Source organism: Agelaius tricolor, unplaced genomic scaffold, assembly GCF_023055355.1.
Source record: "Agelaius tricolor isolate 1412-34295 unplaced genomic scaffold, bAgeTri1.0.p SCAF_2, whole genome shotgun sequence".
Taxonomy (NCBI): domain Eukaryota; kingdom Metazoa; phylum Chordata; class Aves; order Passeriformes; family Icteridae; genus Agelaius; species Agelaius tricolor.
In genome coordinates this window covers 28,891,130-28,908,249 of record NW_027269262.1, presented here as the reverse complement: position 1 = coordinate 28,908,249, position 17,120 = coordinate 28,891,130, and the positions used below count along the sequence as shown (strand labels likewise).

Genomic DNA, 17,120 nt, shown 5'->3' with positions numbered 1-17,120 from the left:
TCCCATAAACAACAAAAATAAAAAGAATTCTACCAAGTTTCTCATTCCACTGGGCTGAGAATTCAGTACCTCGTGACAGACCTACAAACAAACATACCAGAACAAACAGCTTCTGTTCTCACTGTTTTTCACCTGACTCAAAAACTGCCACCACCACCAAATGGCTCAGCATTTACTTCCCTGCTTGTTCTGGTTCCCTGAACATTGGTCCTTACAAGGCCTATTTTTTTCAAGTTCAACTCCATCCAATATCACATGCCATGTATAAAAGTTTAAAACTTTCTCATTCATGAAATACTACACCATGCTCCAATCATTCAGGCAGGACATGGATCAGGGAGCCTTTCAGGTCTTTGGGTTGGGGTTTTATTCCTCTGTGTGGCCACAAATACCTCATGGCAACACAGGAATTGCACACTTTATTATTTTTTGGGAGAGAGAGGAATGGCTGCTTTGGGAATTAAATGCAGTAGTTCAAACCTGCCTTCCACTATATATTCCCCAGGGCAGCATATACAACTCCAGGTATGCACTGCCATGCACTGCAAACAACTGCAGCCACTGTGAGATAAGAGGTCATTTTTCTTCAGCTTTCCCTTAGCTGGAATGTGCTTTACAAACATGTTCCCTTTTCCAGCTAAATCTCCTCTAGTCTTTGGGCTAAGCTCTCCCACTGCAAATACAAAACCATCCTAAAGTCAAAGATGCTGCACCTAAATACACTCACGTTTCCTGCCTCCTGTGTTAACATTCAGCTCTTCAACAGGGTCAAAGATGTCACAAGTGGATTGAAGCAGAAACCGCAAAAAAAATAAATGAATGGAAACTGATGAAAGACTTATTTTCAAAATCACTGTATCTAAAGTTTTGTTCTGAAGGCCAGTGAATAACTTATTACATAGCCTCAGCATGCTTGTATAAGATTTCTACTGTTTGATACTCTATTGTTTATTGGTATAGCTTGCTTCTTTTAGTGGTGAACATATAAAATCCAGTTATTTTCTAAGGAAGACCTGGATTTCTGCATTTTTTCTTAGTCACAAGGTGCATTTAAGAGAAGATTGATGCTTTCACAATGACATGTTGTCTTAAATGCACAATAAAATGACAACTATTTTATTGTACCTCATAGAAAGATATACATAACCACACACAAGCTTTCTCTTTTCAAAGTTCAAGATAGTTTCTGCAGCAGACCACAGTCTAGTCTGAGCTGTTTATAATTTAGGGTCAGACCGTTCATTCTCACATTATTACAGGGATGCGTTCTGGCAGGGAACATGAAATCTTCCTCTTTTCCTGAGTTGGTTCAGTGCCAAAGGAAATTCTGAGAATTGCTCCTTGCAAACACACTGTCATCTGAGAGCAGCGACCTTCTGTGGCGTATGTTCAAAACTCTGTCTCCTCTAATATTTCCAGACTGGTTTCCTTCACCAAGTGTCACAAGCATTATCCCAAGACCCTTGCTAGTCTGACTTGCACACTGTGGGCATGCATTTTAACCAAGATAGATGCCAGCTCTCTTAAGCAAGCAATATATAAAGAAGGTTCTGCTCAGACATTTCTAATTCCTGGGTAAGAAGTGGCATTCTGTGAAAATAATTTTGGAAATGAGAGCACCTGAATCAACCCACTAATGAAAAATTACAGGACAGAGATGGCAGAGGTGCTTACTGAGGTATGACCAGATGAGTCTGCCCAATTGTACACCCATCTCTATTGCATTTTGCTTCATTGAACAATATCCTAACTACATGGGATCTTTTTGCAGATGCTGTATGGCAGTTCCCATAATCTGGGACAAAGGAGAGCCATATCAGGCAGCGGTGACGTAGGTCCCTTCAGATAGTGTTATGTCACCTGCAACAATTCTTGCAGTCATATCACCTGGAATGTTATTGAAACCCCACAGTGCCATCAGGTACCTGTGCTAAACTTCATCTGCTCTCTTTGAGACACAACCTCAAAGTCTCATTTGCCATGGAAACTCCTTTCCCCTTGCCCCAGTATGCTCTGTAGCCAACAGGATCTGCCTTTGCCTGCTCTGCTTTCACCTCTGCTCCTGCTAGCCCATGCCATGATCTGAGGCAGCTGCTGGCATCACAAGGAATGACTGCAAGAAACCTTGCATTCCTGGACTTTTTTTCCATGGAAAATAATTTGACTTTTGGCATTTATTTTTGTTTGAAATAATGTAGGGAAAACATACTTGAACGATAACTGCACACAAATACTTTCTGTCAAGTGAGACATGAGAAACCACACTGAAAGAGTACAGGAGGCAACATGATTTTCCCCTACCTTGTTTAGGTTTTTTTTTTTTATCCTTTCTCTGCTTTCCACTGTATCAGGCGGAAGCTACAGCATGTCAAATATCACTTCTGTTCCAGCCAGCTCCTGCCTCCTTATGCCTCCCTGCTAAGGTCCTTGGAGGGCAGGCTGCTGCAGGCTTCCTTGTCCCCTGTGTATGCCTTAGGCTCATCCTACGTTCTTTCCTAACAGCAGTCCTTGTCCCCTCCTGTGTTGCTAACATTTCCTATTTCTTACTTTTAAAAGCCTGCCTGCTTCTCCACTGCTTAGTAGTTGTGAGTGTCCTGTGCCCAAGTGTCTTGCTGCAGGGGTAAAAAACCAGACCAGAAGTTTGACATCTTGTAAGTGAATTAAAATCAGGGGAAGAAAATGACAATTATAGTTTATCTATAGAGCTGGCCAGTTTTCAGGTGCACAGGGGAAATATTTCTGGGTAAGAGAGAGAAGATGAACATTTTTAATATGGACGCATTTTTTATTCACAAACAGAGGAGATATTGGGGTTGAGGCAACCACTTCTTAAGGAAATTTCTAGGAACAACACTCGATCTTAACTGCAGAAATCTGAGGGTCTGCTTCAGTACTGGGTACATCAGTTTTGGTACAACTTCAGTGAAAAAGCAACTTAAAATATCAAGAAAATAAAAAAGATAAGTGATTTTAATCATGTGATACTAAATAATCAGTGCTGTGCGTGACTTTATAAATGCTTTTTTTAATCTAGAATTGTATTTTTTCTCTAATTTTTTCACTTGTGTGGTTTTTTTTTGGTGCTATTTATGACTCCAGTCCTTCAGTAAAAAGCAACAAGTTTTGCAATAACTATACCATTTTGTTTCTGGTCTTTCTAGCTCCTTTTTGGTGGGGCAGCCTGTTTTCTTTATGATTTTGGGTTTTTTCATGAACTAATGCTCAGGAAATTCTTCTATGATGTGCATTTCAGGGGAAGGGGCATCTCTGTTTATCTACAGGATGGAAATTGTTTAGCCTTTGTGGTTTCTGAAAGATGTTTGTAGGCAAAACAGAGCTCAAAATACAGCCTAATCCACAGTGATATATTAGTTCTCCTTTCCTGTCAGCTTTCCTAAACCAAGATTTCGCCTTGTCTGTGAACATTCCCTTGAAGAGGGCAGCTTGGATGGCTTCCACATCCTAACTCTCTGATTTGTGGCAGCTATGATCAAGTGGGAATAGAGCTTGTTACAGAAATCCATCAGTGGTTTAACACATGCAGGAACATCCCAAGGAGGGAGACCTTGGGCGACACGGGGAAGGTTAAGGCTATAATTTCTCTTAATGTGATTTTGTCTGGCCTTTTTGGATTTTCGTCCGCTTTGGGCAGGGCCACTGGATCAGCAAACCACAGACTGAAAGACTGTGCTCAATTTTGCACGCTCTTAGACCTAAATTTTTTTTAAGTGACAGCAGTAGGTTAAGCTTTCTTCCACTTTCTATGACTGAAAAATAGAAGAACCACTTGGGAGAATACCATACATGGTGGTGAGAATTTTGATCCCAATCTAAGAAAAAAGGGAAATAACTTCTTAGCAAAGGGAAGAAACAGGAAATGAGAAAACAATATACCTAAATGCTAAAAAAGTAAGAATCACTCAAATTAAAACCAAAAACACAATAGAAAGTTAAAATCTTCCAAACATGAGAAACCAAACTCACTGAAGGCAATAAACCAGAGCCTAAACATAGGCTGTACAAGAGGAAAACTAGGAGAAAAGAGATGGAATCTAAAGAGAAAATATCTAAGGATATAAAAGAAAAGCCACAAATTCCTTTATGGTACCAAAAAAAAAAAAAATGTAGGGGGTCCTGGATCACTGGGGAGGAAAGAAACTGAGGAAGACAAAAATTAGAGAAGGGAAGCAAGATTACTTCTTTTCATCCAGCTTCACCACAGAGGATGTTGGGGAAAAAACTACTCTGGTGCTCCTTTCCTTTTTCTGTATTATATTTTTAAGAGATGTGAACTGATAGTAAGGTTTGAAACCTTACTAGCAGAAATACATGTTGGAGAGAGATGATATCTTAGAAAGAACTAAACAAGTAGAATACAGTAATTATGACATCAATTAAAATCTAGAAATTGAAGCACTGGCTAAAATGAACATGAATATGTATGAAACTATACTTGGTAACTTAGAGAATAAAAGGATAGTAGAAGTTTTGCCTATCCCTAGAAAAGCAGCAAAGTTGGTGCAGAGGTCCAGGTTTTGTTACTGCATCTGGTAACTTGGCGAAAGAATGAGTGACAGGAAACTTAATACATAAAAATAACCACTATATTCTGAATGTTTATAAAATAGGAAATAGATAAGACTAAGTAAGAAAATTAAATTTCAAAATCTTTTCAAGGGACTCATGGGAGGCCACCTATGAATTGTGAGGTTAAGAGAGCAAAAGAAAAGAAGGAATACACATCGATTCTCATTTGGTAACAGGGCTAAGAGCAGGCGTCTCATGGTTTCTACTTTGTATTTCAAAATTATCTGGAAACAAGGAAGCACATCCAGAGGGTCAAATCTACAGATGGCAGGAAATTATTCAGATTAGTCCTGACTGAAGATCATCAGGGGTTTGAGAGATAAGCAGTAAATCTTCTTCAGCAGATCATGGTCACTGCTGCAGACTGCAATGCAGTGCAGAGTGCACGGCAGCATCTGACTCCATTGGGAGTTCTGAATGCTCTGTCAGCTCAGGAGACTGCCTGGCTGTCCTTGGGAACTGCACCGGGACAGTGGGTGTCCAAAGGGTACCAGCAGTCAAAGAACACAGAGAAAACCTCAGAACATCTAACAAAAGGTAGCAGAGTGGACAAACACAGTAAGATTTGACAGTGATAAGGAGAGGCTGGGATACTGGTCTTACTATTGTTTAACACATTCTAAAAAGTAAGATGAAGGAAAAGTGTGAAAATGGTTTCATAAACAAAAGATATAAAAGGATCATTTAAGACTTAGACAAAGATCTGAGCAGCCTAGTTTAATCTGGTCTTGCACTGAAAAGGGTGATGGATCATATGACCTTCAGAGATCCTTTCCAACCCAAGTTATTCTGTTCATTAGAAATAAAAAATATTTTTACTGCTCAGTATATTCAGACAGTAATTCCTGAAACCAGCAAATTGAACAGCAGAAAAAAAAAAGATTATGAATTCATTGTTGCAAGAACTGCACTAGAAGCCAAAAGAAGATTTCATTTTTGCAGTTAAAAATAAAGTATTGTATTATACAGATGTCCTGGGTTGTAGGGGCAAACAGAGTCGCTTACCCCCACACTCTCCAGCTCCTCTCCCAATATCCAAATAAGGTGGCCTTTGGAAAAGAAATCATTCCTCTATTTGATGCACATAATGAGAATTATGGCTCATGAAATAACATTTTTGTAGGAGAAATCTTTCATTCCCTTAGAAAGTTATTGTGCTCTTCTGTCAAGAAGCTGGTATTGGCCACTGTCTTAATCAAGACACCAGACTAGAAGGACAATAATTATCTGCTGTAATTATTACCATTTCCATGAGACATGACTCCTAAAGAGAATTTTTATGTTTGCTATCTCCCATGTTTACTCCATTAATCAAGCAATGTACTATTTTTAAGGGTTATTCATGAAATTTTGCACTCTGAGAGATTCAAGAGTGAGTTTACAGTGTTCCTATCATGCCTGGTCATAGCAGTTATAATCTCCATACCATACTGAGCCATTGACCAGACCTATGCATTAACTAGGGAATTACCATTTTTTGACAAGATTCCTTTATTTCTATTTATGTTCCCTAACTCCTAAGGAGATCTCAAGAGATCCTCTGGAGATGCTCAAAACCCACCTGGACTTTTCTTCTGCAACCTGCTTTAGGTGAACCTGCTTTAGCACGGGGTTGGACTAAGTCATATGCTGAGGTCCTGTCCAACCCCAGCAATTCTGTGATTCTGTGAGTTAAACCGAGTATTTCAAGGACTCTTTAATTCTAGAGACAAATTTTATTAGTAAAAAATTTATTCCTTCCATTGGATTTAAAATACAATCAGGCATCTGCTTTATAAACGAGATTCCCCCAAGCCACAGAATAAATGAACCTGAAGATACTGGTCAAAGTTTTAACTTGAAAATAGTTCCTAATAGTTATGTACATTAATAATGTACATAACATTAACATGGCTGTCACAACCAATGGCTGCTGCCTAAGAGTGCACTGATGAGGGAGCCTTGTGACAGGCAAAAATAAAGTTCAGAAGAGGGAGTACTGGCATCTTTGAAACTCAGTGCAAATGACACAATGAACACACATTTATAAATAGTGCTGCAACCAGAGAGGATCAAAAAATCAAAGAAGAGAATAGAATAAAATCTTAAATCTTTCACTTCAAAGAGGTGTTATAAAAAATGCACATAGAGATGTATTTACCTACTGGACATACCTTGGCTGACCTAGTGATGGCCCCGATCTCTGAATAAAGATCAGTGCTGTCTGGGAACTTTTCTACCACCATAGTGCAGACATGGTGCAGGAGGGACTGTTTGTGCACTGTGTCCTTGACTTCTGGAACCTTCTCGAGGTAGCTCAACTCAAAAGCTTTGGCCTGCAATGAAAAAAAGGACATTAAAAATAAAGACATTAAAAAGAAGACATTAAAAATAAAATGCTTACTCCTTCTCATGTAGACTAGTAGACAAAAATGATGACCAATCAGGGGCAGAGGGGAAAGAAGAAGAATCCTACAGGAGAGGAAACTCACTGCTTTCAGTAATTTTTAACTTGCTGAAGATTAGGCCTAAAATCAGTTCATCTGCAGTGAAATGACCCATGACATAGTTCTCACACTTTGAATGCAAAGCATCAATACTACACTTAAGGGAGTTACACTAGAACAGTGCTTAGCTCCACATTTCCTTCAGATTATGCTGAAAGAGGTTAGACACAACACAAAACACCCTAACACAGAATAAAAGCACGTTTTTTCACCTAAATTACTTTTCTGGTACAAAATAAATAGCGGGTTGCAATTTTCACAATGATTTTGACTTCTGTATTTTTGAAGGTAAAAAGCTGCAGGGGAAATGCTGGGACATCAGGCTTACATTGGTTCCATTCAGAAAGTTCCCAATGGCTAGCAGAGTAGAAAGGATAAATCCCAAAGTTTTATTGTGCTCCAGTTGGTCCATTCCCTCCTTCAGGTCTAGCAGTGGTTCTGCAACTTCCTACCATAAGAACAGAAACAAGACAGTGAAGGTTAGTTTTTAATTCTATGGTTTAGATTAATTACTGCAAAAAGTTCCTGAACTGGTGTCTTGCAGAGTGTAAACTGGCCATGTGTGCTGGCTTTCTTCCATGTTCCAGCTAATAAATCACATGCAAGGACAGCAAAAAAAGTACATAAAATATTTTCCTACTGTTGTTCCTTTATGTATGCAACTGCCTTACTTGTCCTGGGGACTATCCTGTGGTTCCAAACAGGAGAATGCTGCTGAATTTCAGTTAAATCCATGAACACACCCAAGCCCCAACTTAAAAAAACCTTCATATAAGTATTTTTTTCTAATATTTGAACAACAAATTAAAAAAGTTAGAAACCTTGCTGACTTAAAATTTGTAGCTTGACCCTACAGCTTTCTTGAAAGAATAGCCATTTCTGTGTTTAAGATATGGTTTTGTGCTTGTGAGAATTTAAAACTGAAAAAAAATCTGCTGTAAACATCAAGCTTTACAAATAGTCTCATTTCAATATTTTAATTTAATGTATCTTCCACCTACACATGTTATCTGAATATAGATGTGCATACTGGTAAGGCTTGAAATCATAAATTCTATTCCATTACCTCAGGAAGTGAACTGCACCAGAGAGTTCAAAGAAAGAGAGTGAGGGTAATTGAGTTGTCAGAACTTATTTCTGTCTCCGTGTGAGGCCCAGGGTTATTTACTTTGTATGCACACTTACTGTTCACATTGTTTCTATCTTCAAATGCCATTCTAACATCCGTGAGCAGCATTCTTTTCACAGAATCATAGAAAGGTTTGTTTTGGAAACGACCTAAGGATCATCTAGTTCCACCCCCTGTGCCATGGGCAGGGAGACTTTTTTCCCAATTTCCCATATTGTTATACTCTTTATGAGCCAAGAAGCCAAAATTAAGCTGCTATTTTAGACCAAGAGGCAAAGTAATTGAGAATTTCACTTTCTTGGAGACACACAATGGTTTCTTCAACAACTGTAGTGATATTTTACCATAAAAGATGAAAGAAATATATTTCTAGTCCCTACAGAAAAATTTGTCTCTTGAAAAGAATATGGAAAATTCAAGACAAATTAAGAGATGATAGTGAGCTAAGTAGTTTATACATCAGAGGAGAGGTGCTAAATAATACAAGACTTTATCAAAGTGAATTAAAATGATACTGCTGCACAGTATTCTTTGAGTTGCTTTAAAGTCAGAGTTGATTTAGTTTGTTTTGTTGCATTATAGGATGACTCAAACTGCTCTGAATCTGTGGTAAACATGGGCTTCTGAACTATTTCATTTAGCTCAATTTTGAACCTGCCAAAAAACATTGCTAAGAGACTGATTTAAAACATTCTCCAGGTGAATAAGAAGGTGGCATAAGAGGCTTCCAAACCAGGTCATACTGAGCCCTTCATTGAGCTATTTAGACAAGTTATCTAATCTTAGACTTTTTTGCATATAGTACACATTTATAATTACTCTTTATTTCTTATTTTATTGTAGGATTTAAAAAAAATTTAAAAAGTGTGCAAGATACTGAACAATCAGACAAGTTTCTGATTTTTTCAAATTTACCCACTCTTTTTTCCTATAAAACTCACCTTCTACCTAAAGAAGGCAGATAGATAAGGTAGAGCTACCTCATATCTTTGGATACCACATTTATATTTTTCAGCTAAAAATTAGGTTTGAATGAAATTTGAAGATTGGTCCAGAATTTGTCTGAAAGGCATCTTATAATGCCTGATTCAATGTTTGATGGACATGCACAAATGAACTCAACTCATTGTACTTTTTTCATTTCTACACCTGCTTTTATTAATTTTGTGATCCTTTAAGTTGTCAGCAAAAAGGATATATTTGTCTGCAGTGATCTTAATTAAAAAAACCCAAAGTGCCTATTCTTTTTTTTTCTATTCCTTTTTTAAGACCTTTACAGCCCCTTTGAGATAACAGAATTTGACAATATCTGCATCATAAGTAATTTCATATGAGGAATGAGTAGCAACACAGTGCAATTTTTTAACCTCTTCTGTCTGTGCATTTAAACTAGGATCCCAAAAGAAAGGAGAGGGAAATTATTGTTCTGCTAATGACCTTTGGTAAACATTTAAGTTAACACTCATTCATTTTTCTTTCATTTTAAATATTCTATAGAGAGCAAAGAGTGAATATTTATTCATCCAGTTCAGCTCCTCACAGGTTGAGGATGCTCCCTACAAATGTACCCCCTACTTGCTTCAGTTAATTAAATTCAAGCTAAGAAAGATTATTTCTCTTATTATGCCTGAAAAGCTTTTAATGAACATAAACAATGTATCACTTAACCCATTTCTTGAACAATTAATATTCTTTTCTTTCAGGTTGTCAGAGATGAAGCTAAAAGCTACTTAGGCAGAACTCTGTTCTTGGCAGGTTAGCAGAAGAGTCTCACGTATGAGAAGCCTGGTCTTACCAATAATTCAGGTATTTCACACTGGTGGTAATGGGGACCATCTAAAACTTCCAGCCTCATGGAAATAATAGCACTCATATCTTACATAAAATGTATGTGGGACTTGGTAAATAATAGGAGTGCATTCTGAACTGCTATGAATTTTCCTTATTACAAAATAAGAATCAAAAGGAAAAGATCAAGCAAATGCCGGACAAAAAAAGAAAGGCAAAGCTGTGGACTTAAGTGATTCTGGGACCTATGTTTCATGAAGTGTTTGCCCTTTTGCAGATGGATCTTCTGCAAAAACATAGTTTCAAGAATAGAAGAATGTTAGCAGCTCAAGGGTCTCTTTTATCATCATAATCACTAATGCAAATTACTTCATTTTCTTAAAACTGAGTATCACAGTATCTTATTTCAGTCCAAGTAACATGTACATTTACTGATTACCTGGAACTCTGACCTTAACCTTTTGTAACTGGAGACACCCAGGTGCTCACTCTGCCTTGCACTCCTGATGTCTGACCCTGTTTCTTTGTCCTCATCCAAGACCCAAGCTGTCTGTCCTATCTATGCTTCTCTGCTAGGCTTATCACATGCTTCTCATACTTTATCACACTTATCACATGTTACTTCCTCTACCATTTTATGGTAAGTACTGTGCTTAGTCCTATCTACCTTGAGGCAGGGACAAAAATGTTGGTTTTGTCTTCCCTACAGCTGTTGCTTCTCTGAGTAATTTAAGTATTTGAGACATTTTGTACTAGCATGCATTCTACATGAATTTTAGCTGGCAATAAATTAACTTTGTGGCAAAAGTAAACTCAGAATTTCTTTAGCTTTTAGTGGTGCTTCAAATGTTGCTTTTTGATTGAGAGGACTCTAGAAATTCTAGGTATATGCAGAGATTAGTAAGTACTGCTAGCTCAGCTTACATGAAAGGTACAATTTAGCCTTGTGGTAACTTCAAAGCAGAATAAATAGCTGTACCAGAGTGAAAAAAAATGAAAACAAAACAGAATGAACTGGCAAAAAAGTATTCATGCCAGATACAAGTATTTTGCTATACAAGTCAGAAACGTAAATGGCTAATACTAAAACATTCCAGTAAAAATCCTGAGTATTTGTGTGATTGCATATCCTAACATCTAAGAAAATTAAATAAATGTTGAGTAATCTTGACAGTATCACCTGCAAATCAATCCACTGTCGCACAACTCATTAAATAACCATTGCTACGTAAACGTAAGGAATTTTCACAAGCATGTGAAACTTTTTTCACGTTTCACTTTTTAGAATCCATATCACACAGTTATACTGATTTTTCAATACACATCTATGTGCACAGATACAAAATGAATATGCAGAGGAGAGAGCTGCTTTAATGGCAATGCCAGGGGTATGCACCACAAGTGCAGCAAAAAGGAAGCTCCTGTGCAGAGATTCCTGAAAGACCTTGTGAAAGGCAGCAAGTACCTGAAATCGCCTACACAGTTTCATTCTGTCTCACCTATGCACCAAATTTTTATCCACTTTTTAAAAATTTGTGCCCATGATTCATCATGTTGACAGACACCCCAATAACAGTGTTCTTTGAATGAATGCCAGCCATGGAGAAGGTGGCAACAACTGTGTGTGACTGAGCTGAACTGTCTTATCTTTTGTTTAGAATATTGAGAGCTATAAACAAAAAAACCTTAATGGATGGTGTTTTCCTTAGTTTAAATAGATGTAAGATCAATGCTCTCATGATATAAGACTGAATATGGTAGTCCTTACTCAATCTTTATGGAAGAAAAATTCTCATTGCTCTAAAGTAATTTCCTGAAAAACAACATCTGGAGAAGATGTGGCAGAGATTTAGCCCTCTTCTTTGTTTCAATATCATTAGTGACTAATTAAAGGAAGGAAGACATAATCTCCTAATTTTCTTTTATAGAAGGAAGAGATTATGAAGGATCAGTTTAGCTGTTTCCTGCTTGGCCACTGAAACAAAAGTGACCCATTTACCATTTCCTCAAAATGTCCATATAATACCAAGGTCAGGGAAAGATTAAGCAAAGCCTCGGAAGAGTCTCCACCCATCCCTGTGCTTTTCCTCACCTTTTCCACTATCTCATAGTCCATCTTGAAAGCCCAGAGCTGGAGCCTGGCGGAGAGTTCACTGATGGAGGAGAGGGTGAGAAGGAACTGCTCAGCGCTGCCCAGGGGGACATCGGGATTCGCCAGCTGGGCCTCCTGGATCTTCTGCTTTTCCTCCTCGGTGGGGATCATGGTCAGGATTTTCTGTACAGGGAGCCAAAAGGCAAACATCAGTGGTGGGGCTGAGAGGAGTGTGAGGGCTGGTTGCTCTGTGACCCAACAGCAGCCACAGTAGAAGTCCTCAAGTCCTTGGCTGTTAAATTAGGACAGTACAGCAGCAACCAAAAACTAATCCACTGCACAAAACAAGGACTGCTATCTCACACACCTGCAGTTTGCTTAAAAATGTATCTGGATTGAAATTTTTATTTTTTTTAAATCTGTATTCAGTAGATAGTAAGTGGCTAATCATGGGATGAAACACTGAAGGGCATGAAAGGAAATTGGTTAGGACTGATCTCATCGACTTTCATATGTTTAAGTCAGAACTTAATATCTTTTTGTAAATTACATGAGGAAGTAAGGGTAGAAGGAGAACAGTTTTGTGGCCTATGATTTACAGCAAGTCAGACTAGACTTTAAGGTCCCTTTCAGTCCGAATATCTACAAATCTTCTAGCACAATTTTAAGTATACAGGAATAACTTGAAGACTCCCGTCCCTTGCTGTCCCCATAATTTCTTACTTTTGTTTAGTCTGTTTTGTTTTTCTTTTGGAACACAGAAACTATTACAAATTTGGGCAAATTACAGCTTACTAGGTCACTCTTAAAGATTTCACCCTAACTGACAACTTCCAAAGGAACACACATTGAATTTAAAGCTGAATTATGCATTGCATAACATATGGCCTTTTTTTCTTTTTACTTGAAAACGGATCTCAGTATTTTCAGTTTCTGCTGTCAGTGTGGTACAAAAAATTTAAATTTTCCCTTTAAGTCATGAATTTTACAGGCTTGCTTAAATGTGTCAGCTTTCCTTCTGAAATTATTGCTCTCTAAGGTATTGCTTCTTAATCGGTTTTTAACACAATAAATGCACTTCAAAATAAAAAAGAAAATCAAAACATAAAGACATCAGATAAGTTGAGGTCTCTACCGTACTGATCAATGCCTCCTTAAAGCAAAGCAGATTTCTAACACAACTTATGTTTATTCATCTCAGGAATGACATATTTTTGCTGTAGCCGTCTATAATGATAGAGGCTGTTTTGAAGGGGAGGAGAGAATAATAAAAATACAGCCAAGGAGCTATCAGACCTGCCAATCCAAACTACAGCCTTGTTCCAGCACTGGACATAGCCAATTCATCAAAGCAGCACAACTGCCCCCTTCTAGTTCTGAAAGTTTCCCTGGCTGCTTGTACAGCACTGGAGCTAAGTGTGGATAGAAAGCAAGGGACTTCTCCTGGTCAATCAGGCGAAGAACAAAAATTAAGCAGGCAAATAAGGTTCAATTTGTTGAAATGGGACTTATTTAATTTCAGCCTCAGCATTTCTATTGCTGCCCATTTTCTTCTGTTGACTTCCATAAACATTTAAAAAGAAGCATTTTTTTTTCTGTTAATGTTGCCTCTTTCTCTTGCTCTTTGTTATAAACAATGACAAAAACAAAAAAAGCCTCCTTGCTTGGACACTCAAGATTCCACCTAAATAAATTAATATCTTAAGGAAAAAAAAAATAAAGAGGAGGAAAATCCCTCAATACACTCTGATGCTTTTCCTTAGCCTGAAAGGACTGCTTGGAAAATATTCTGATGTACACGTGTTTCAAATGACAGCATTTGTGTATTGATTTTGAGATGTGCCATCCATCCATCCATCCATCCATCCACCTAGACATGCTAAAATCTGTAACTTGGGTCATACTTAACGTAAAACTAGATTTCTAATTAGCTGCTTTATGATCTCAGTGCTGAATCAATACTCATGTAAAAAAGTCTGAAAAAAACCCCAGACTGAGCCTGAAACTCATAAAGGTGCTTTGCAGTGTCCCTTGAAGGAGTCAGGCATCTTAGTGCCTACTCCTCTCTTCCATAAGAGGAAGACACACCCTCAGCTGAGGCAGGGCAGCTTGCAAATAGGATCAAATTGGACATCCATACATGGAGAGTTTAGCAGTAGCCATGTGATGGGTGTAAAAATGCTTCTGATGCATTTTTGAAGGCTAATACTGCAGCAGTACTCTCAGCTGCCTCCTACAAATAACTAGGATTTTGGCAGCTGCTCAGGGATCCCACAAGTATTTTGTGGTGGGGTAATGCCTTCACTCCAGATTTTACACTGCTTTGGGGCATTTTAAAAAGAGCAAAGAAACAGTAAGCTTTATTTACAAAGGGACTCTCCTCCTCCTTAAGCTTTATATAAACATCACAAGATAGATGGAGCTGACAAAAAGAATTCTAGTCCAAGTTCTGCAAGACTGCTGTGCTGCATACCATACTCTGTGAAACAGGGGATGCCAAACAAAAGAGGCTGTGCTTGTGGTGCCAGCTGCTGAGGATCAGCCTGCTGCTGAAAGCCCTGCCTTGGTGGGGCCAGAGCTGCTGGCAGGTCTCACACCATCCAGGGTGCAAGTGCCCCCATAACAATGACCTACACCAGCACTCCTGACCTGTTTGGGCAAATGATTCTGATCCTGCTGGTCATCATCATTGGTGTGCCCCTGAGCAAGTAGAGAAATGCTCCTCTTCTTGATTCCCACTCTGTGACTAATTTGAGCCATTTGTTTGGTGCTGGAAACTGATGAGTACACCATCTGCCACTTTTTTATTATTTTAGTTTTTATTTCTATTATTTTTTGAAAAAAAAAAAACAAACCCTAATATTAAAAGTAGCATAAAATCACAGCAGGGCAACAGGTTACTGGCACCTGATGTGACCATTAAATCACAAACAACTTAGAGTCCAATCATTAGTTCATATTACTCTTCCCAGTACACAGAATCCCAGAGTGGGTTATGTTGGAAGGGACCACAGTGGGACTACTGATCCAAGCTCCCTGCTCAAGCAGGGCCATCCCAGAGCACATGGCACAGGATTGCAACCAGACGGTTTATGAATATCTTCAGTGAGGGAGACTCCACTGGGCACCTTGTTCCAGTGCTCAGTCACCTGCACAGTGAAGAAATTCTTCCTCACATTCAGGTGGAACTTCCTGTGCATCAGTTTTTGCCCATTGCTCTTGTACTGTTGCTGGGAACTACAGAGAACAGCCTGGATGCATCCTCTTGACCCTCCCTTCAGATACTTAAAATACTCTGAGTTTGCTTTTCCCCAGGCTGGACAGGCCCAGCTACCTCAGTCTTTTCTTGTAATTTGAGGTGGTGTCAGCAGCCTTCAGGTCAATGAAAGGAGAACTGCTTATCAATAAACCCTATGCTCATATTCTCTAGTACATGTGACACATGTATTTCACCTTCATGCATTCTCACAAAACTGTTTGGGCCAGAGCCTTATGTTTTGAGGAAAACGTGTGTGCAAATAATTTAGGAAAATAAGCAATTTTCCCATGAGATAATGGACCCCAATTATTCTGCTGCCAGACTCAGCCACCTGCTTGAACTTCCAGCAAAGGGATCAAACTGCTCATTTCCTGGACTCTGCCATCGTGAGGTATAATCTCCAAAAGTTCCTAAGAGGGAGGACTTACAAAACCAACATATGGCTGAGGGTGATGGACCTCAGTGTGGGATGCAAGGAAGCACCTAACAGTGATGGTGAATAGCCCAGTGCCTCTGAGGAAATTAGGTGCTTAAGTTTTCTCTTTCATGAGATGCTGGGGCTTCTCAGTGATGATGAGGTTGCAGGAGTGTCTCATCTTTGGTGTTTGGTTTCACCTGATCTTACCAGGTGAACAACAGCCAAAGAAAACAGTAACTCGAATATCTGCTTGTTGTTGTGCCCAAAGCTTTCTGTGGCTTGAGGACCACAAATACGCAAGCTGCATCACCAAGTACATGTTAGTGGGTATCTCATCAGATATTTGACAGGCCTCAGAAGACAATCCAGCTCCTGAAAGGCAGTCTCACATTTCAGCTTCCCATGCTGCTGTTAACAAGACCCATTGCTGGTTCGCACTACCTGCTGAAACTCTAAGAAATGTAACAGCATATGAAGGTCAGAACTTCACTGTAAGGGAAGCTGCCTGCACTAATTTTATTACAACTCTTCCAAAAATGATCCAATTCTGAGAAAGAATTACATCTAAAATGCTGATGACCATCCCTGTAAACCAGGATCTGACACCTCAGACCAGTCCTCTTCCTCAGCTCTCTACAGAAATACACGAACATGTCATTGCTGGTCACAGGAACTGCAGATTATGTTTTCGTTTGCTGCAAGGAGAGAAAGTGTGGCTTTTTTTTTTAATACAGTCTGAAACATATTAGGGCTGTGATATGCTGACTGTGGGTCAGCAAGGCACCACTGAGGCCATTCTCTCTTCTGTCTAGAGTTGTGAAAAAAGATGTTCTTTCAGGTCACATAAGCTAGCATGGTTTGAAACATCACAGTCTTACAAAGCATTAGACAAACAAATCGGAAACTGCAAATGTTGATGTACCGTGTCAATGATCAGAATAAAATGTAAATACCTTACTTGTTTACAAAAATCAAATTTTGATTTCTCTTTATACATATCACCATTTGGCTTTTTAACATCAAGTTCTCACTTCTTACCCCTTTTTACATCTCAGGGCAATCTAGCCATTCCAGACACCAATACTTTAAGCTACTTATTATGGGTAGGCAGGGTGGAGCACACCTGGGTATGGAGGGTACAGCACCCAGAGAGATTTTTTTTTTCATTTCAAAGATTTATTAAAAAGCTATACCTACTAATGCAATCAACATTGTGTAGCATCACAAAGACATATTGTAAAGCAGAAAACAAACCATGCTAATTTCCTCACAGCATTACCCTAATTTTAATCCGCTGAATTAACCATAGTCTTTGATTTTGGTCCACATTTCCTTACTAAGCAACCTTTTATAGAGGGATC

General features: G+C 38.7%; 1 protein-coding gene across 6 annotated transcripts in view; it reads right to left on the bottom strand.

Annotated features, from left to right (window-relative positions):
- The window catches only part of FHOD3 (formin homology 2 domain containing 3), a 375,803-nt gene that overhangs the window by 35,820 nt on the left and 322,863 nt on the right, over window positions 1-17,120 (bottom strand). For all 6 annotated transcript variants that reach the window (XM_071454950.1, XM_071454935.1, XM_071454930.1 and 3 more), the window contains 3 exons: window positions 12,083-12,265; window positions 7,402-7,521; window positions 6,741-6,902 (listed from right to left, as the gene is read on the bottom strand). In XM_071454950.1, the coding sequence (XP_071311051.1) occupies window positions 6,741-6,902; window positions 7,402-7,521; window positions 12,083-12,265 (465 nt within the window). The remainder of the gene's footprint in view (window positions 1-6,740; window positions 6,903-7,401; window positions 7,522-12,082; window positions 12,266-17,120) is intronic.